We start from the raw sequence: 22021 nt of genomic DNA on the forward strand, positions 1-22021 counted from the left end.
TAGGTATCTGATGGTACAAGAGCCAAGAGCCAACAAATCTCCCAGTGGTTAGAAAACCTTTTACTTTAACACCAAAAGGGAGGTCGGTTTAAAGATTACCTAATTCACTCTGCCAATAGCACTAGTGATTGTGTCCACAGACAATGTGATTCAGAACGATGATAAAAGACTCTTCCTTAAGCAATAGTAAGTAAAGTCCTCTCTCCCAAGATTCCAAGCTTTTATATTAGAGATTCTACTACTACAGCCACAATATGTCCTGTGGAAAAAGAAGGGTGTCTGTTTCAACATGACAAAGCAAGAATATAAGAAGGGATCATTTAAAATGGACTCGTATGGCCTCACTTCTGGACTGTTCCTCATTGAAATCGGAAAATGGGGCACAGAAGGTCTAACAAGGGAAGGACTAATGTGGAAATAGCAACTGCTCAGAAGGTGTCCCCCAGCCTCGGCATTCTGGCTTGGAATGTGCCTCTTGCTTAGATGGAACAGAAGCACTTCCTGAGTTCTCATCTGGCCCCAAAGAGAAGCTCTTACAGAGCAGATTTAGGCAGCAACTGGTAATGAGACAGCAGAAATGACAGCAGGCAATCCAATCCAGATGCAGAACCCTTTAGCCCCAGCTGTGATGGTGCAATGGTACTCACCATGAGGCCTCCTACTCTCCCTTTCACAAATATACACATACCTGAGGCTGTCCATACAGTGCAAATACTTTCCAACTTACCATTTTCACCTTCTCGAAAACAACAGGTTCCAATTTTTTTTCTGGAACTGGTTCGCTTCCTCTTTTCCACTTGTCATCTTTTTCTTTCTATAATGATTTAACAAGACAAAGAACACAGGGCCCAAGGTGACTAATAGTTCGATAAATCCTAATTCCAAGTGTCTGAAAAGGACACCTCCAATCCCCATTGATTCTGACATAAGTGACTGACAAGCTTGGGGGGCGGTGTCTTGGTGTGCAGCATGAGAGGTGACCTCTTCCACATTAGCCTCAATGCTGTACAAGGCGTCTTCCAAACACCTTAGGCGCCCGCCCTCCTAACCCACTCATGACTGTTGACATTTGCAGTCGAGGCTATGTACAGACGCTAAAACATTTTACCAGTATGCTGCCCATCTGTGCCCCAAATTTAATTTGCCCATGCTTTGAGAGGTCTCCCCTCCTGTTGGTATACTAGTGAATAAGTTCATCTTACTCAGCTTATGTCCTTTGTGATATCATAAATTCAACCATAGGTCCTCTCAATATTCTTTTTTTTAATAGTCAGAAAATAAACCTTAATTTCAAGTTTACAGATTAGAAGAACAAAAATTAAGTTTTAAAATCAAATAAACATCTAAATGTAAAACAAAACCACAAAGTAACCTTAAGAATACAGAGTATAGCATACATATGAAAAACATGTTTGGTCTTGCCAGTGATAAAAAATGCAATTTAAAATGCACTTTATGCAGGGAGAAAGATCTTTCTATAATGGTGGGAGGGATGAAGTGAAACCAGTACTCTTATACAATGCTGAGAAGAGACAGTAAAATGGTACAAATTCTGGAAAGTATATTGGCAAAACTAGGAAGAGACAAATGTTGAAATCCTTTGACCTAGATGATACCATATCTTGTAATGTATCTTACGAAAATAGTCCAAAATATGAAAAAGGTTAAATGCACCAAGTTCACCCCAGAATTATTTGTGCTAAAAAAAATTAAATAACATTTATGCCACATAAGGGGAATGGTAAAATAAATTATTACTTTTAGTGATTTAGCTACTCACTGGAGGATGATGCAACAATTAAAAATTATAAACACTACATAAGCAACATAGAAATATATGTTAAGTGGAATGAAGGCAGAAGTCTACATAACTGTATTATAATTATGCCTCCAAAAAGAAACTATACAGAAAAAAAGGGGAACACACCAAGAAGATAATTATTAGCAAAGATAGTGAGAGTATGCATGGATATTTCACTTTAATTTTCATTTTCTCTAAAATAATTTTATAATTAATACATGCAGCTGTCTTTTTCATACAAAGTGTATGTCTTTAACACAGACATTTCATTTAAGTTAAAAATGTTTTATCTGTCCATTATAAAAAGAATAGTTTTTAACAAAGCCAGTTGCTTTTCATTTGATACTAAACGTCTTCACTTAGCAAATACTAATTATTGGCATAAAAATCTTCACAAAATATGAAAAAAATCTAAGTACATTAAATAACAAATTCTGAAATCGCTTTTTGGTAAATGGGAGGTTATTTCCTTCCTAAGAAAAACATCCAGTAACCAGGCTTGCTTTCATGGGTACAGTATACTAGCAACGTAATCACGAATACCCTGAGGGCAGAGCTGCTGTTTCTACAATAGCTGTGTACAAATAGCAACTCTACTCCTTCATCATCTGAATTATCTCAGATACCCTTTTCTGACCTCATCTGAGTTCATATCCTTAGGCACAATGAACAGAGCTGGGCAGACAGACCACAGTTTTCTACAAATAAAAGGAAATGTGTATGCTTGGGTTCTAAACTGTTATTGATGATGCCATCCAAGCTGTAGCTGCACACTGGGTTCTTTCCTGGCACAGATATGATACTGACAAGTCCCTTTTCTGGATGACTGCAAGGTAAGAGTCCTTCATACACAGTTGAGAAGGAATCATTTTTGCCTAACTACATGTATTACCTTACACTTACTTGCCTGTGTTGAAATTCACCTACCAGTTAATGCTCCTTTCACACAGCTTCATAAGATCAGTCTGAAGTGGATTCCAATTAGCTTAACTTTTAATTACCCAGAAGGGCTTGGAGCTCGGTGCAAACAGTGATTTCACTGGCTATTATATCATGATTACATAACCAGAATAGATGATAGATAGGTAGGACCTGCGCGGGAAGTGGAGAATCCCTTACTCTCAATACTTCTGTGACTAGATAAATAGCCAATCATTCCCAAGAGAATTTTCTGTAGAATCTTGTCAAAGGTTATTTAAAGGTCTAAATAGTCGTATCTATTGGTTCTCCATTAGTTGTCATTAGTTAGGCATATTTTCCTCTTTCAGAAACCATGCTGTCTGTCCCCCTGTGTTACATTTGTCCTAGTTATCATACACTGTATTGCAGATTCTAAACATGCCTAGGAAGGAATGTGTTCTTGGCAACTGGTATTCAGTCTGCCTCTGAAACCCTTCTCAGAAACAAGGGTCCCATTGGCAATCAGTCCACCAACACACTGGTTATCAGCAGGTAATGCTGGAAATATACATTGGTCAAACTGAAGGAAACTCTGGGGATTTAATTACACCTACTTTTGCTGATTTCATTTACAGGAAAAAAAGTATACGTGTGTGTATATATCTATGTAGATAGATATATCTGCAGTACATATACACATATACTGTTTTATTTGATCTAGTAGATGCAACATGTCCATCCCAAGAAATAATGCAAAACTGGGAATCATCACTAACACCTTCTAACTACAGATTAAGGCAAGAATTCACTGATAGGCAGAGTTTGTTTCATGATATCTCATGGTCTTGACTCAGTAACTGGCACTTTTTACTTTTGCTTAAAAATTTATTTTGAGACAGGGTCAAACTCCGTTGCCTAGGCTGGAGTGAAGTGGTGCAATCACAGCTCACTGCAGCCTCAACCTCCCTGGCTCACGTGATCCTCCCACCTCAGCCTCCCAAGTAGCTGGTTACTACAGGCATGTATACCACCATGCCTGGCTAATTTTTAAATTTTTTGTAGAGATGGGGGTCTTGCTTTGTTGCCCAGGCTGGTCTTAAACTTCTAGGCTCAAGTGAACCTCCCACCTCAGCCTCCCAAAGTGATGGGATTAGGTGATGAGCCACCACACCTGGTCTACTTTTGCATTTTTTAAAAGATGGTTTTGGAGTGTTTTGGTAGCAGTTCTTCAACGTGTTCTCTGGCCTGATTTAATAAGCACATTACTTATTATGGACAAAACTTGAAAGATGTATAACCAACCCTAAAGGCATTGATGTCCAGACTTCGGTCCATGTATTTCTTCTTCTCATATTTGTCTCGAATAAATCCTTCGACGGCTCTGCAAAAAGCTTATTAAGGATGAATCCAACAAGCCTCTCAAACGGCAAGAAGATAGAAGGTCAATTGTGTTCCAGGAAGCATTGTTCTCCTCCTTCCCTCTTGCCTGGTTTCCCCACATGGCTCCTGCCTCTTCATATGCAATTTCTCTGACCAAAACCTTAAAATGCCTCCTTCACAGTTAGAGCAGGGAATCATTACTTCCTTTGCTTTCCCTTCAGTGTGATGATAGCAGCAAGTGGAATTAACCTTCAAATTGACATTAGAGGTGGCTATACATCTGTGGCTGTTCTAGAATATAGGTAAAGCAGTCAAATGTCTATTTTAAAGCACTTAGGTCAATAGGCCTCAAACAAAGGCACGTAAGTGCCCCTTAAAAACATAAACTCTTGTGCCCCACTGCCAAATTCTGACCAGTGGGTCTTCTGCAAGGCCCCAAATCTGCATTTAACAGGTTCCACCTGAACCCATTAAAAAAAAAAGAACCTTAACAGGATGATCTACAAACTACATTTTGAGAAGCACTGCCTTTAAGGGATTTGGTTTTGCTATCCTCTGTTGAACAGATGGTGGAAGAAAGTTACTGGTTACTAATAAACTGGTAAACAGTTAATTCTTTCACCCAAGACATAAAAAGATGATAAAAATGAATGGCAATTTTGCTGACTGCCAGGGTTAACAGAGCATAATGAACTACTCTTTTTAATCAAACAATAGTTTCAGAGATCCATAATAAACTAGTGGAGATATAACTTTATGGAAGAATTCACAGTGAAATCACCGCAGTCTTAATTCCAGTGAGTCTTCTTCAAGTGACACCATATGACAATTCTGACATCCACAAATACATATGCTTTTTGTGCACCTTGGTTGCAGGACAGAGGACAAGCAAGGACACTGACTAATCCACTAGAGACGACCCAGTCACATTACAGGACTGGAGTCTTGTCTGACTCTCCCCAAACATCAAAATACCACTCAGCCTTCTAAGTTGCTCCAGAAAAGATACGGGTCTATCTGAGGTCGCCGAAAGGTCTCAGGAAGATAGGCTTCATAAAGTCGGTTTGCCTTTCCATTTCCCATCTCTTGCATGCACTGTGACCAAAGAGAACGTAGAAACATGGAACGTCAGATCAAGAAAGAACTGAAAAACTTCTCATCCAATTCCACTACTATACAATTGAAGAACCAACCTAGAGAGTGTCAGAACCAACATTTAAACTTGTGTATTCTGATTTCCAATTCATGATTCTCTCTGCCTCACTAGGATTTCCCAGTCATTTGCCCCAAGCTGTCTTTCCCCCTACTCCATAGGTTCCTTTTACTGAAATATTTGTGTACCAAGATAGATTTAATTCAGTAATAAATCAAGATCTCATTTGAAAGTCTTAGATACACAGCTACCAATTAAAATGTCTACTTGGCAGGCAATGATCAGTGTTATCATTCTGAGTTTATACTATTAATCAATTCCAATAAATGTGTTTCCCACTAGGCTTTTAAGTAGACTCCTTAACACTTGGGAGGGATAAATCCCAAGAGCTTTTTAAATCTCCAAATTCCCAAATATCTCCACAGCATATAATTTCCTTCATAAAACAGAGTAAAGTGTAACTGAAAAATGTAACTCACCTTTTTAGACCTTTAATACATCTATAAATACAGTCTAAAGCAATTTCTAAAGCCATTTTCTGGTTAAGAGTAACCTCTTATTTCCATTACCAACTTTAGCAACTGGACTTGGGGGGCGGGGGGCTTCCCTTTTACTCCCAAGAAAGAAAAAATTAAAATTAAAGCATTTCAATGTAGGAAGAGAATAAAAAATAATGAAGCTATATCAAGGCACAGCTCTTAGGCCAGCCAGACTCATTAACTTAGGAGTCTCACTCCAAGCCCACCAAGCTAACAGCATGCAAGATTCATGTATGCATTCCAGCTGTTACAGCTTTTTAAAGATGATAACAATAAATATAATATATACGTTGTCTTATTTAATATACTTTTAAGGTTAATTATGTTTAAATTTATTTACAATCTTTGAAATTTTAAATGCTATCTAATTCCACGTTTGTATGTGTCTAAAGATATATTAACAATCAGAAGTGATGAGTTTACAAAAATGGATATATCTTAATATTATGTACCATTAAAATATTTTCCCTGTCTAAAAAAAAAAGATTCATGTATGCATTTTGGCAATAAATATTTCTATAAGTCTATGATTTGGAGGTTTTTTTAAACAGTGAATTTTTATTATTTTTTTTTTTTTTTGAGACAGGGTCTCACTCTGTTGCTCAGGCTAGAGTGCAATGGCACGATCACGGCTAACTGCAGTTTCAACTTCTGGGCTCAAGCAATCCTCCCACCTCAGCTTCCCAAACTGCTGGGATTACAGGTACGTACCACCAGGCCCAGCTAATTTTTTAATTCTTTATTTTGTAGAGACAGGTGTCTCACTCTGTTGCCCAGGCTGGTCTTGAACTCCTGGACTCAAGCGATCCACCCACCTCGGCCTTACAAAGTGCTGGGATTACAGGCATGAGCCACCGTGCCCGACCAAAAGTGAATATCTGAAACTATAAATTTTAGACCTGCAAATGCTAAGAGTCTTAGAAAATCACCCAAAGATCCCTCTTAATACTTTCGTGGACCCATGGAATCCTAGACCATAGACTATTTCTGTTTTTAAGGAAGTAAAATAAAGGTAGAATAACTGGTATCTTAAATAGAAAGAATAAAAACTTCTGTTAAGGTACAAGAATTTGACATTAAGTGTTTAACAACTAAATTTTCCTTTGTCTTCACCTTTGTGCCAGGTTTGACTGAAATTCATCTGGAATTCCTTTTACATAGATATATGGGAGCAGCTGACTCACTCTCGGGCTAAGTACCTGAATCTGTTCTTGAGTCCACTGGTCGAGGTTAACTGACTTTACCCTGGATATGTGCACCCCCAGATTCCTGTGGATTCCAGCACATCGAATGCAGATGAACACACCAATGTTCCATGAGGCCCATCGCGGCCCTGTGAAAGTCAGGAACAGGGCAATAAAGTACAAATTACAACGTTCAAGGCCTAAACTACAATATTAGATTATCAGACATTTCTGCTAGAACGTAAGTGAAAGAATTTTTACCATAACCACCTGTTTTTGACTCTGCTCATTCCTCAATGTGTCAGCTTTTCTTTAGTTTAAATTTAAGTGTACAATACAGTGGTTTTTAGTATATTCACATAGTTGTGCAATGATCACTACTATCTAATTCCAGAGCATTTTCATTAGTCCAAAAGAAATCACAAACCCATTAGCAGGCACTACCCAGTTTCTCCCACCTCTTCCTCCCAGCCCCTGGCAACTATGAATCTACTTTTTATCTCTATGGATTGCCAATTCTGGACATTTACTATAAACAGAATTATATAATACGTGGGCATCTGTGCATGGTACAATTTCTTTACAGTGTCTGCTAATATGAGTGTTCAAACGCAGATGTTATAAGACTGTTACTTATATTAAGAAAAGTCCCAGGAGTGCAAAGCCATGTCATATTCTATTTGGCCCAGCACCTTGCATAAACAGTCCTCTCCCAAGAGACGTTTTAGTGGTGATGGGCCTGTATTCACCACTTTTTAGTGGTGGCCTGTATTTGGTTTTCCTACCAGGAAAAAAGATAGATAAGGCATGCTTGTCCGTGGCTCAACCTGTAACTGAAACTGTGTTTATCCTTCCCCCAACCCCAGGCCTATAAAATATGCATGCGCATTAACTTAACAGGATCCTTTCCCCTTAGGCTGATGTTCCTACTTTACTCAACTACTGAAGTATCTTGTTTCAAGATTGCCAAATAATAAAGATGCTTATAGCAACAAAAAAGGGATCTCAAATACGAATTTTAATTCAAAACTGTTACAGAATCTCCCATCCCCTGCCAGTGTTACTCATCCTAATAATGACTCTGAAAACTTATCACACTCCTCTTCATAATTTTCACCCAGGAAAAAAAAATGACTCATAAGAAACCTGCCAAAAACTTACTAAAAAATCAGAAATACTTCCTTCTCCATATCCCACTTGGCAGAAATTTACCACATAAAATAAGTGTGACATAAAAATTAGAGGATGCAATAAAGAGGTGAAAAGACACTGATTTTCTACAGAGATAAACAGGGCCTATGCTTGGAACGACAACGAGCACAAGACTTCAGTTCTTTGGGACACAGACAATTATTTGGTTAGCTAGCAGGTTTTTAATTTTTTAATTTTTTATTTTTAGAGGCAGTCTCGCTGTCACCTAGACAGGGAGTGCTGTGGCACGATCATAGCTCACTGCAGCCTCGTCTTCCCAGGCTCAAGCGATCCTCCCGCCTCAGCCTCTGGAGTAGCTGGGACTATAGGCATGTGCCACCCTGCCTGGCTAATATTTTTATTTACTGTAGAGACTAGGTCTCACTATGTTGCCCAGGCTGGTCCTGAACTCCTGTCCTCAAACAATTCTCCCACTTCGGCCTCCCGAAGTGCTGGGATTACAGGTGTGAGCTACTGTGCCTGGCCAGTCTGAAGGTTTTGACAGCAGTTTTAATGAAGGAATGCTAGAATCGTGTGGCAGAAAATTAGTTTTAGAAATTTGAATTCATGATTATTACAAATAAGAATGTAATTTTTTTGACAAAGATATCACTTCTTTACTATGGCAAATACTGCAACAGAAGGCTCACATTCTCCTTATTACCACCAGGTGGTGCTCTCTGCCTGAAATTTTATCCCAATACCTTATTGTTATCACAAGCTCAGATTTACCTTCTAAAAAGATATTTAGTCCCTTCACATTCCTAGATGGATTTACATAGTTGGTCCGCCATGTATCTAATAAACACAAAAACGATTTGCACACTTGTTTCAGGTGGGAGAGTGTCACGTCAAACACAAAATGAAAACCCTAAACTGATGTAAACGGGGTTTCTTAGCATGCTGTATATCCATTTTAGGTTACGGTTTTCATAAAGGAACTCCAATAAGATCTAAGTTATATAAGATTTAAAATGGCACCAAGTTAATATTTCATGTTTCTTAAAGCATTTTTCCTTTGCTCTAGATTCCAGAGTCTAGAACTCATAAGACAAGTTAAGATGTATTTGTTTGCTAACAAAGTTAGAAGCCAAACACATTCATTAAAAATTAAAAGTCAGCTGTGAAATGTTACACTGTTTGCTTCCTGGCCTTAAGATGGGAAAAGGCAATTCCCAATCATCTAAGCCACTGTCACAGCTCCCACTCCAGAGTACTTAAAGTCTTTTTGCTTCTGAGGAATGCAAGGCTAAGACTTGGAGCCTTGGGGTGACTCTGAAGCCACTGACAAGGCCTCAGTACAGAAACACAGGCAACTATATTTTCATGAAAAGCCAGAGAAGAGCCTCTTCTCCCTGCCAAATCCCTACCTGACATCCCTTCTGAAACCTTTTCCCAGTGAATATAGTGACAGTTATATCCCAGATACTCAGTCTCTTTTAGTTTTGAGCCACTAGGTTAGTGAATAACTATATGTTTCATAAAAGATTCTGAAATTAGAGAAAAGAAAAATAAAAGAGACAAATGTTACTTATATGGCTGAAAACATGGGGAAACGGTGTAGTTACTTTTGTTTCATTTTATTTTTTATAGACAGGGTCTCTCACTCTGTTGCCCAGGCTAGAATGCAGAGGCAAGATCATGGCTCACTGTAACCTCCAACTCCTGGCCTCAAGCGATTCTCCCACCTCAGCCTCCCATGTAGCTGGTACTACAGGCATGCACCACCATGCCCAGCTAATTTTGTAATCTTTTAAAAGACAAGGTCTCCCTATGTTGCTTAGGCTGATTGTGAACTCCTGGCCTCAAAGAATCCTCTCACCTCAGCCTCCCAATGCATTGGGATTACAGGCGTGAGCAACCACGCTCTGCCAGTTGTAGGACTTAGGTTTGAGCGCAGCTCCTTCAATGATTACCTGTGTGACCTTCTGAGAGATACTTAAATTTCCTGAGCCTTAGTTTCCTCATCTATAAAATGTGTACAATAGCATTCACCTCACAGTGCCTAGAACACAGAGGGACAATAATGACTGAGGACTATATATAAGGACGTGGTATAGAATGAGGTTTCCAGAACCCACCTCCCATTCATCTTCCTGATAAGGGCCAGTTAACTCATTCATATATGTAATATATACCAACACTCTATGCAACACCATGGAGTGCTTCTTTTTATTTTATTTTAATTTTATTTTTTTTGAGACAGAGTCTTGCTCTGTCGCCCAGGCTGGAGCGCAGTGGTGTGATTTCGGCTCACTGCAACCTCCGCCTCCTGGGTTCAAGCAACTCTCCTGCCTCAGCTTCCCGAGTAGGTGGGACTATAGGCGCGTGCCACCACGCCCCGCTAATTTTTGTATTTCAGTAGAGACAGGGTTTCGCCATGTTGGCCAGGCTGGTCTCAAACTCCAGACCTCTCTGGTGATCCACCCGCCTTGGCCTCTCAAAGGTCTGAGATTACAGGCGTTAGCCACCACGCTCAGCCAGAGTGCTTCTTTTTAGAAAGGAATATGAGTTCTGGTCCCAAAATATCAGAACCAAAATGAACTGAATATCAGAGAGAAGAAATTTACCCTAGACCCAATTTCAAAGTCTTCTAGAAAACATGAAATTTTAAGCAGCTTCCTTTATTTCTCTTAAAATATTTCTTGAAAATGCACTTTTTAAACCCTCACCTGTTCCCTTTCTCTGATACACATCCCCACCCTGCCCTTGTGCTTGCATATGCCCCCATTATACAGGCAAAGAAAGAAGGCCCAAGGCTGTCAGCCTAAGTGGTGGGTACTTGGATTCCACAGTACCTGGTATTGCTGCTACAAGGCAGCCTACTTGAATCTGGTAAACTTGCAAAAATGCAAGTGAAACCAATTGTTTCAGTTCCATCCATGTTGCTGCAAATGTCAGTGAGTTAAAAAAAAAGTGGATCTCATGAAGAGACAGTAAATTGGTGTTCTAGAAGCCAGGAAGGGTAGGCGGATGGAGGAATAAATGAGGTTGATTAACGGGCACAAAAATACAGTTAGCCAGCCTGGCCAACATGGTGAAACCCCATCTCTACTAAAAATACAAAAAATTAGCCAGGCATGGTGGCACGCGCCTGTAATCCCAGCTACTGTGGAGGCTGAGGCAGGAGAATTGCTTGAATCCAGGAGTCAGAGGTTGCAATGAGCCGAGATCACACCACTGCACTCCAGCCTGGGCGATACAGCGAGACCCTGTCTCAAAAAAAAAAAAAAAATACAGAAATACAATTAGAAGAAATAAGACCTAGTGTTCAATAAATCAGTACAGTGACTATAGTAAATAATAATCTACCATATATCTCAAAATAGGTAGAAGAGAATAATTCAAATGTTCCCAGCATAAAGAAAAGATAAATGTTTAAGGTGATGGATATAGCATTATCATGATTTGGTTATTACACATTATGTGAATGTATCAAAATATCACTTGCACCCTGAAAACATGTACATCTAATTATGTATCAATAAAAAGAGATAAACCAATTGTTTAATACACATTGGTCATGGCAATCAAGGAAAAAAATATAACAGATACCATTTTGAAATTTAAATTGAAAAGAGATGCTAAGAGGCAATATGCCAAACAATTTTGAAAGCAAAGAGGATAGACAAGTGATGTAAACTGGTAGTGATTGGCACAACACAAGAACAAGGTCACACATAAGTGAACATATTCAAAAGGAGCCTAAGAGCAGGCTTGGGCAGCATTAAGCAATACTAAAACTAATATAGAATCACTCTGCAATAAGGGATCAGGGAAAATGAAAAAAGTAGATGGAGATGGATTTGGTTAATCACTCAAGAAATCAACTGTCCTAAGTATCGGAAAAACCTGGGTTTACATGGACCTGTTGCCTGTATTTTGACAAGTTTCTCTAGGGCTTATGTCTCCATTTGTAAAATGAAAAGCATATACGTAATATCCAACTTATATTCAACGTCTGGACAGCTTCTACATACCGAGTAACTACTGCTGCAAATTCCTCTTGCTGCTGAAACTTCCTCCACCACCAAAGCTGCCAGGATTAGAGGGGCTCCGGGATTGACAACTCAGCAGACAGAAAAGCGGAACTAGCATGATGGACGACTTCAAGCTACTATTAATATTATAATAATTACATCATTGAGTTCTAATCTATGGAGTTCCAAACAAACAAATATTGAGGAGGAAAAAACATTGATAAATTGATGGCCACCTATATTTAGACCTGCTGGCATAATGGACCTGTCAAAAAGTTCAACGGGCAGGCTAAGCGAAGGGAGAGAACTTTCCCATCTTCCATCCACATCCTGTGGAATCTATCTTGGAAACTTTTCCAGAATCTATCCATTTCTACCTAGACCTCCTCATGTCTCACCTATAAGCATACGTTCTTTTGTTTGTTTGTTTGTTTGTTTTGAGACAGAGTTTCGCTCTGTCGCCCAGGCTGGAGGGCAGTGGCGCGATCTCGCCTCACTGCAAGCTCCGCCTCCCGGGTTCACACCATTCTCCTGCCTCAGCCTCCCGAGTAGCTGAGACTACAGGCGCCCGTGACCACGCCCGGCTAATTTTGTTTTTGTATTTTTAGTAGAGACGGGGTTTCACCGTGTTAGCCAGGATGGTCTCGATCTCCTGACCTCGTGATCCGCCCGCCTCGGCCTCCCAGAGTGCTGGGATTACAGGCGTGAGCCACCGTGCCCGACCAGCATTGGTTCTCTTCACATTATTTACCGTGTACCTATGTGCAAAGCAATTTGCCTGCTAAGTACTGGGGATACAAAGGCAGAGAAAATAAAGATGAGATTCCTCAATTCAAAAAGCTCACAGACTAACAAGCAATTAGTCTCCAGAATTTCACCAGAATAATCTTTCTAAAACACAAATCTGTACAGATCACACCTCTACATATAAACCTTCCATGTAGTCTCATACACAAAGGTAGATACGTAAATTGGTGCACATTTTCTGAATAGCATATTCCAAACTAAGCTCTCAATCTCTTGCTACAAAATCTCCTCTTCCTTTTTTCTTCATCTTAGTCAACTACACCTCCATCCATTCCATTGCGTCAGTCAGAAAATTATGCATCATGAAACCTCTCTCCTTCAGCCCCCACATCACCAAGACAAAAATATCTGTCAAATCAGTATCTCTTCTCTCCATCTGTATCACTATTTCTGTAATCTAAAGCCACCAGACTCTTTTGGACCACTGCAATAACCTCCTAATAGCTCTCTCTCCACTTTTACATTCTCTTCTCCCTTGAGCCCAAACCAAAACCATTCTCCACCAAACAGCCAACTTGAGCTCTTAAAGAAGCAAAGCCACATTGTGCTGCTTAAAATTCTTCTATTACTATTGGATTAAACAACAAAATCCTTAACATAGTTTCCAAGGTCTTAAAGGTCTAGCCCATGCCTCCTTCTGCAGCCTCTCAGTTCCTGTGATAGCAGCCTTCTTTCACTTCCTCAAGGCACCAACATGTTCCTTCCTCAGGGCTTGCTGGCCTTTGTACATGCTGCTCCTGCTGCCTAAAAAAATTATTTCCCTAACTGCCAAATGCCACTTGCAGCCTGGCCAACTCCTATACATCACGAGGTCTCAGCTGAAATGTTTCTTCCTCAAAGGAGTCTTTCCTTGGCTCCCCAGTCTAAACCCGACTGTAAAGTCTCTTCTACCCTTTCTTTTGGTTTTTACCTTACAGAAAATTTCAAACAAACAAAAGCAGAGCATAATTAACCATGAGCTTCAGCAATTATCAACTCCTAGCCAATTTTGTTTCAGCTATACTCTCACCCACTGCCCCTCAACTCCAACCTTGGATTATTCTGAAGCAAATCCTAAATATCATACCATTTCATCTGTATATACTTCAGCATGTATCTCTAAAAGATAAGGACTTTTTTTCAAAGGTTATGAACTTTCATTTACCTTTTACTCTTTCTTTCATTCTTTTTTTTTTTTTTTTTTTGAGACAGGGTCTTGCTCTCTCACCCAGGCTGGAGTGCAGTGGCGCGATCATAGCTCACAGCAGCCTTGGGCTGTCAGGCTCAGGCAGTCCTCCCACCTCAGTCTCCCAAGTAGCTGGGACTAGATGCATGAGCCACTACGCTCAGCTAAATTTTTTATTTTTGTAGAGATGGGTCATTGAGTGGTGTTAAGAGTCAGGAAAAAAAAAAAAAAGAAAGAAAGAAAAGAAAAAAAAAAAGAAATGGGCCAGGCACGGTGGCTCATGCCTGCAATCCCAACACTTTGGGAGGCAGAGGCGGGCAGATGACCTGAGGTCAGGAGTTTGAGACAAGCCTGGCCAACATGGTGAAACCCCATCTCTACTAAAAATACAAAAAAAAAAAAAAAAAAAAAAAAAATTAGCCACACGTAGTGGCACGTGCCTGTAGTCCCAGCTACTTGGGAGGCTAAAGCAGGAGAATCACATGAGCCCAGGAGGTGGAGGTTGCAGTGAGCCGAGATCCCGCCACTGCACTCCAGCCTGGGCAACAGAGCAAGGCTCTGTCTGAAAAAAAATAAAAATAAAAATAAATAAATGAAATAAAAAAGAGACAGGGTCTCACTATGTTGCCCAGGCTGGTCTTGAACTCCTGGCCTCAAGTAATTTTCCTACTTTGGCCTCCCAAAGCACTGAGATTACAGGAGTGAGCCACTGTGCCTGGCCACCCTTTACTTTTTCTAAATCATACCACATTTTGTTACTGTCTAATTATTTGATTGTTTAAGATTTCTTTCCCACTAAACTATGCGTGCTACAAGAGCTGACACCAGACCTGTGACATTCACTATCATATACTCACGGCATAGCATGGTTCCTTGAACATAGCAGGGAAGCAACATTTGTTTAAAGATTAATTAAAACTAAGTATGCTAGGTGCAGTGGCACATGTCTGTAGTCCCAGCTATCCAGGAGGCTGAGGTTGGATCACTTGAGCCCAGGAGTTTGAGGCCAGCCTGGGCAACATATTGACACCGTATCTCAAAAAAACAAAAGAACTAAGTAAATCCTTTGACCCCACTCGTAAGAATTCATCAGGGAAAAAACAGGTCAAGTACACAAAGAAATATGTTAAGAATGTTCATTATTACATCTTTATGAAAATTAGAAACATCAATAGGTTACATTAAGGACTTATGGTATCACCATTTAACGGGGAAAAATTTTGGAGCCTCTATTTCATACAAAAGTATCTCCATGATATAGTAATTTTAAAAATCCAGTATTAAAAGAGTATACATGAAACAATTCCATTTTTGTTTAAAATATGAATAAATGAGCTGGGTGTGATGGCATGCCTCTGTAGTCCTAGCTACTTGGGAGGCTGAGGTGGGAGTACGGCTTGAGCCCAAGGATTCAAGGTTGCAATGAGCTATGATTGCACCATGGCACTCCATCCTAGGGAACAGAGTGAGACCTTGTCAAAAAAAAAAAAAAAAGAATAAATGTACAGGTATGCACAGAAAAAAAATCTAGAATATATGTAAATTATTACTATATCTGGATAATGGGGTTGTGAAACATTTATTTTCTTCTCTATATATCCTCTCTGAATTGTTTGCAATGAGCTTTCTATTAATTTTGCAATGGGAAAAACCAGTACAGATATCGTAAAAACAAAACAATGTAAGCATCCAGGGCTCCTTACTGGCTGCAGGATAAGTTGAAACTCCTTAACATGATATATAAAGTCTGTTGAGAGCCTTGTACTTTACACATGCTGAGGAAGTCATAATTCGGAAATACGCAGCACACTCAAATCTCTTTGACTACACCATTCTTTCTACCTGGAATGGCTTTCTCCCTCATTCCCTGCTTGACAAACTTAAAAATCCAGTTCATCTGTGACACCCTCCAATGGAATAAACCCTAACTTTCTCTATCGCTAATAGCCCAGGGTATGCTTTGTTCTTCTAATACTTAATATCTTGTTCTAGTTGCCCACAGGTCTCTCTTGTCCTAAATAGACTATGAGCTCTGGAAGGCAATGACCATGTTCCTTCATCATTTATCCCAAACACTTGACACAATGCTAGCAAACAGAAGATGGTACACAATAAATGTGTGTTAAATGAATTCATCAATAAGCAACATAAATGTATATATTTTTCCTGTTTTGCAGAATGAAGGGAGAAGTTTTCAAATGCCTTAAAGGATAGCTATAACGCAGAAAATGGATTAGGTTACTTTGGAAAGGCTTCAAAAGCAGAACTGGCACCAAGGAGTAGAAGTTGATTTTAGCACCCTCTGGGGAAAAATTTTCTAACAATTAAGGTTATGTAAAAACCAATGCAGCATATCCAGAAATTGTAAAATCTCAGTTAGTGCAGTGTTCAAACAGAGGCTTGGTAATCAGTTCTCAGGGATGGTAGAGAAATGATCCCCATGTGGTGAATTGGGTGAACAATGAGCCCTACAGTTCTTTCTACTACTACAGTCCTACTACTACGGTAGATAATTTGCAGTAATTTTTAGGTCCCTTTCTGCTTACCGTTCAATGGTCCTGAAAACGTAAAATGAAATAAACAATCTATGAAGATGTTAGGCCTGGAGGAACCTAAAACACGGAATCAAATTCGGTTCATGGAGCCTACACTAGGCACTGAAAACTGGTTAAATGCAACATACACATAAAGAAAAACCTAAATCAACAAACTCAGATTTTATAAGAGATTAATTCTACGTGACAGAGCTTGTCATTAACTCTGACCCAAAATTTGGAAGTCAAAGTAAAAAAAGCAGCAGTATTTGTTTTAAGAACAAATCTAGTGCCAGTTACCTCAGTTCCACTCATTACATCCCTCCATTCTCTGATTCACTGAAAAGGAAGAATACACAGGAACACCAGTGGGATCTTGGAAAAATTATGTAGGGCTGCTGAGAGGTATGTTTACCTCTATGTTTTCATCTACACAAAACAGAGTTCATCAAGTTCCTTATTCCAAAATAACAATAACAGTAACTTTGAACTTCTGTAAGTATAAACATTTTAAGGAACCATGAGACCAAAATAAAGGCTTACGCAATCAACCTCTGCTTTCAGAACACTTGCAGGAGAAGTCGCTTTCCATCTGGGCCATCTTGCAATAACGTTGTTTCCGTTTGTAAAAAAGAAACACTGTCCACATTTGTACAGTTGAAAAAAGAGCGTAAGTTAAGCTTAAAAATGTCTGAGACAAAGAAAATTAAAACATGTCTGAGACTGGTTAGAGAATAAAGGTAAATCCTACACCAAGAAATTTAAAATTAGAAAATCAGAGGTGGAAAGGACTTTAGAAGTCCTCTTGGGTCCAGCCTCCCACTGAATGCAGCCTCCTTCTAGGGGTGATCACTTGGCTTGTCCAATGCTAAGTCAGTTATGTACCATTTCAAAAGGGAGTCGGTTTGTCTATTAGACGGCACCGACTATTAGCGAGGCCTTCCTTATACGGAGTCCCATGAATCTGTCTTCCTACAATTTTGATATCCTGGTGCTGCTTTTTACTCCCCCCATACTTATATAATATATCAAAGTATGCAAGATAAAGATGGAGGTTTGGAGATTCTAGCAGAAGAGAGCAGCCACTTACATACTCAACCAAAATACAAGCCCGCTGAACCAACTTAATCCAGGAGCTCAATGATAGAACAGACATAGCAATTAGACAGACTGCTGTGATTATCAACGGAGACGAAGCAAAGCAACATTATCTTCCTACCGGGTAACCAGAAAAAGGACGTTAAGGGAAGTAGAACACTGCTAAGTACTCACTAATGAAATGATTAGTCAATCTATGTCTAAAACTAATTCAGCAGTTAACTTAAAATGGCTTTTCTCAAAAAACATTAAAGCCTGTAACACAAAGAAATCAACAGGAAAGCAGACTGAGGTCTACTAGGAGACAGGAAGGAGGCACTCTTCATCTTTCTCATGTTATTTAACTGGCCCTTCTTATCTACAGAGCTAAAGATACGGATTATCTAAACTACAGCACTAATTTCCTGTGTGACTTTAGACAAGTCAATATACCTCTCTGACAAGTCAATATACCTTAACCAGATTATCTCAAATCTACCTCTTCTAAAAGATAGTAACTGTATCTCAAAAATTCATTAAACTACTCCGAAAAGGTTGAAGGGAAGGCAATTAACTTTCAGTAAATTTGGCTCCACATTAATCTTACTTTCTTGGTTTTTATTATTATTATTATTATTATTTTGTAGAGGTGAGGTCTTGCTATGTTGCCCAGACTGGTTTTGAACTCTTGGGCTCAAGTGATCTTCCCACCTTGGCCTCCCAAAGTACTGGGATTACAGGCATGAGCCACTGGGCCTGGCCATTGGTTTATTATTAACAGGTAGGGATTTACTGTGACTCTTCCTTGTTGTCTCTCCCAGCAGTGGAAGGTACCTAGTGTACACTTAGGTGATGTTTCTGGGAATAAAGAACTATCAATCAGTCATCCTGTATCATTATTATCAACTCAATTCCCCAGGTGACTTCAGGAGGGAAAGAATGAGATCCTAGTTTGGACTTTGTGTTGGCTTTGAAAAGGACATTCTGCCAACATATGTTCTGATAATGTCATCACCCCATTCAAAGCTATGTCACTGGACCCCCCACCATCATCTGAACTCCAAACTTCTAAGTATGGCTTAAATTCTCCCGTGATCTGGGTCTTTAATTCTCATTACTCCTCTTCTCACTTCTATACACCAACAATGACATCACTTCCTCTTAAACTGTGTATAGATGCCACTTGTCATGTTCCTGACTCACAGAGAAATCTGAGAGAGTGACTACTACCCGCAGAGACCCACAGGCCTTTTTCTGATTTGGGGATGGGATACAGACAGAAGGACTCTTGGGTGTGGTGAGTCCCTGTTCCAACTAGAGGACCTCCTGACTGCCACAAAAATCAATGTACACATATATCAAAACACCACATTGTATACTGTAAACATATACAATTTTCATCTGTCAATTTTATCGTCATAAAAAAGAATTCTTTCCAGTAGGTCCTGGGGAAGCTATGCAGTTCTCTTGGTGGTAATGTCTGAGAGCTGAGACAAGGCCCAAGTCTTTGGGGGTTTCCCTAGGAGATTCTGGTATGTGCTGCTATGATTGTTTTTATAGTAAAGAGCCAACACATTTTAAGGAGGGAGAAAGGGCTAGCCAAGAGATTTTCTGCCAGTATTGAAGAACCTTGTAAAGTCAGTGAGATGAGACTGATTGCATAAGCCAATGAAGTCCCCAGTTGCTTCCGTTAGAGGCCAGTCCCTTGATGTTACAAACACTGAATAAGACAAAACTTAAAAATCTGAACAGGTCCACCTCTTCCTTTGAGGACAATAGACTTCTTCAAAAAAGAGCAAAAGTGGACCCCCTTAAGTTTTCATTTCATGGAGTGAACTGATGATGGCTAACCTTCAAGACATGGTTACTTGAAGATTCATCAAAATCCTTCCAATCCCTAGTGATTGGTGCCCCAAACACCTAAACACACTGCACAAGAGGAGAACAACTTCTGAGGCAAATGGTAGATGGTGTGATTGAAACACTTATCTTAAGAAAGCTTAGAACTGTGCTCCCAAGAAACCACAGGATGGAAGCAAAGAGTTCTGGAACTGAAGGAAAAAATTCTTGAAAATGAACATATGAATGAACTCAGTTACAAATGATAGAGAGCCAGCTAAAAATCTATGACTGAAACTGCTGGAGAAGATAGATTTGCTTGCTCTCTTTAGAGCCAATTACATGGATAATGGCAACTTGGAATTGGAAAAAAGGGTGAATCAGAAAATGGAGACCACTTAGACTATTGTCAGAAGTTAATTTGAAGAAACTCATTGGTTCTGTTCACGCAAATACTCCTTAGAAAGGTTAGAACAGGCCGGGCACAGTGCCTCACGCCTGTAATCCCAGCACTTTGGGATGCTAAGGCCAGTGGATCACCTGCGGTCAGGGGTTCAAGATGAGCCTGGCCAACATGCTGAAACCCCATTTCTACTAAAAATACAAAAATTAGCCAGGCATTGTGGCTCACGCCTGTAATTCTAACTATTCGGGAGGTTGAGGCAGGAGAATCGCTTGAACCTGGGAGGCGGAGGTTGCAGTGAGCCAAGATTGAGCCACTGCACTCCAGCCTGGGTGACAGAGCAAGACTCTCTCAAAAAAAAAAAAAAAAAAAAAAAAACAGAAGAACTACTTACACTTTGTTGATCAACTTACAGTCTCTCACAAATAGCTTTACAGGGCCTATTTCCTCTATTTGCAAAATATCTTTTTGTGCAAATCTTGCTCTGCCCACTTTCCCCATGAAGCCTTTTCTCCTTCCTATTCCAACTCCCACAGCACTCTGCTGCCTCTCCTGCTGTACTCACTCATTTGTGGTTGTTCTATTGTTGGATTTGTTTGTTCTTCTAAGATAGGGTCTTGCTTTGTTGCCCAAGCTAGAGTGCAGTGCAGCCTCAATCTCCTACGCTCAAGCAATCCTTCCACCTCAGCTTCTCGAGTAGCTGGGACTACAGGCATGTGCTACCACACCTGGCCAGCTTTTATTTTTGAGAGCTCCTTTAGGTAACAACAACAATAAAAGTATACTAATTTAGTATACTTTTTTTTTTTTTTTTGAGATGGATTCACGCTCTGTCACCCAGGCTGGAGTGCAGTGGTGTGATCTCGGCTCACTGCAACCTCTGCCTCCCGGGTTCAAGCTATTCTCTTGCTTCAGTCTCCCGAGTATCTGGGACTACAGGTGCATGCCACCATACCCAGCTAATTTTTTGTATTTTTAGTAGAGACGGCAGGGTTTCACTCGGTCTCCTGACCTAGTGATGCACCCGCCTCGGCCTCCCAACGTGCTGGGATTACAGGCATGAGCCACTGTGCCCGGCCTAATTTAGTATACTTTTTAAAAACCTAGTATGAGTATTTTGCTTATGTGGATTTAAGTTTTAGATCACTTATTACAGAAAATCACACAAAGGTAATTTAAATACCCTAAATAGAAAGTCAAGGGAAAGGGTGTCCTTAATGCTCCTTGTCTCCTGGTTAGCCTATGATATTTCAACTCTAGCCAATTTCCTTTACACAAAGACCCTGCTTAAAGCATTTATGAATAAGCTGGAAGAGTGGTGGATGAGACATGGCTTCTCTGAATAGGGGAGGGAGGACACAAAAAATAGCTGCTTTCATTGAGGGCAGGAAAGAGATTATTTCATTAGGAGCCAAACAGTGAGACTATCTCAGTACAAACAATTGTTTGGCTTGAAGACTCCATGTGGGTAATTACTCCAGCAAAGGCTCAGCTGGAATGGAACACGGAGCCTGCCAGGACCTAAGGATAGGGACTGACACAGGCTCAAGTGTCTGAATCATGGCTTTGGAATCCCAGAGCATCCCAGCAAAGATGCTCACAGAACACACTCTACCCCAATCAGCGAGAAGCACCATTCTGCACCCAACCGAGTGAAGAATGTGAATTTGAAACAGATGAGAAAATCTCGGGGTACTGGAAGCAAATTCAAAGTCATTAAACCTAAACTGATATTTTATAGCAAATGCAGCAAGTCCAAAGATTAGATTTCTCGGGCAATCTAATGCATTTCAATCACCACTTCAACGGCTAACAACAGGCTGGGTGGAGTTGGTGTGCAGAGAGGGACTGCTGAGCTAACAGCTGGGGAAATCATTTCAAAGTCAGCCAGGTGGACCTGATATTTCAAAACTTGATATTATAATTAAACCAATTTCCTAGTGACCTCACTTCAGGTAATATATGCAAACTTGGTTCTCAAGTTACTGTCTTCATTTCCTGGGGACATTCAGTTCTTTACATTTTTAGGTTACTTCAGGTTAACTGCCTCTTTGCAACAACCAGTATC

At 40.0% G+C, this 22021-nt stretch overlaps 1 protein-coding gene across 10 annotated transcripts in view; it reads right to left on the reverse strand.

Annotated features, from left to right (window-relative positions):
• The window catches only part of SMAP2 (small ArfGAP2), a 69077-nt gene that overhangs the window by 9507 nt on the left and 37549 nt on the right, over positions 1-22021 (reverse strand). For 6 of the 10 annotated variants that reach the window (XM_063627846.1, XM_063627847.1, XM_055255077.2 and 3 more), the window contains 4 exons: positions 6973-7106; positions 5091-5176; positions 4004-4082; positions 728-814 (listed from right to left, as the gene is read on the reverse strand). In XM_063627846.1, the coding sequence (XP_063483916.1) occupies positions 728-814; positions 4004-4082; positions 5091-5176; positions 6973-7106 (386 nt within the window). Of the gene's footprint in view, positions 1-727; positions 815-4003; positions 4083-5090; positions 5177-6972; positions 7107-12128; positions 12152-17177; positions 17197-20366; positions 20528-22021 lie in introns of those variants that run through there. The other 4 variants (XM_055255078.2, XM_055255081.2, XM_055255082.2 and 1 more) reach the window with 4 other exon arrangements.

Source organism: Symphalangus syndactylus, chromosome 12 (assembly GCF_028878055.3).
Source record: "Symphalangus syndactylus isolate Jambi chromosome 12, NHGRI_mSymSyn1-v2.1_pri, whole genome shotgun sequence".
Classification (NCBI taxonomy): Eukaryota; Metazoa; Chordata; class Mammalia; order Primates; family Hylobatidae; genus Symphalangus; species Symphalangus syndactylus.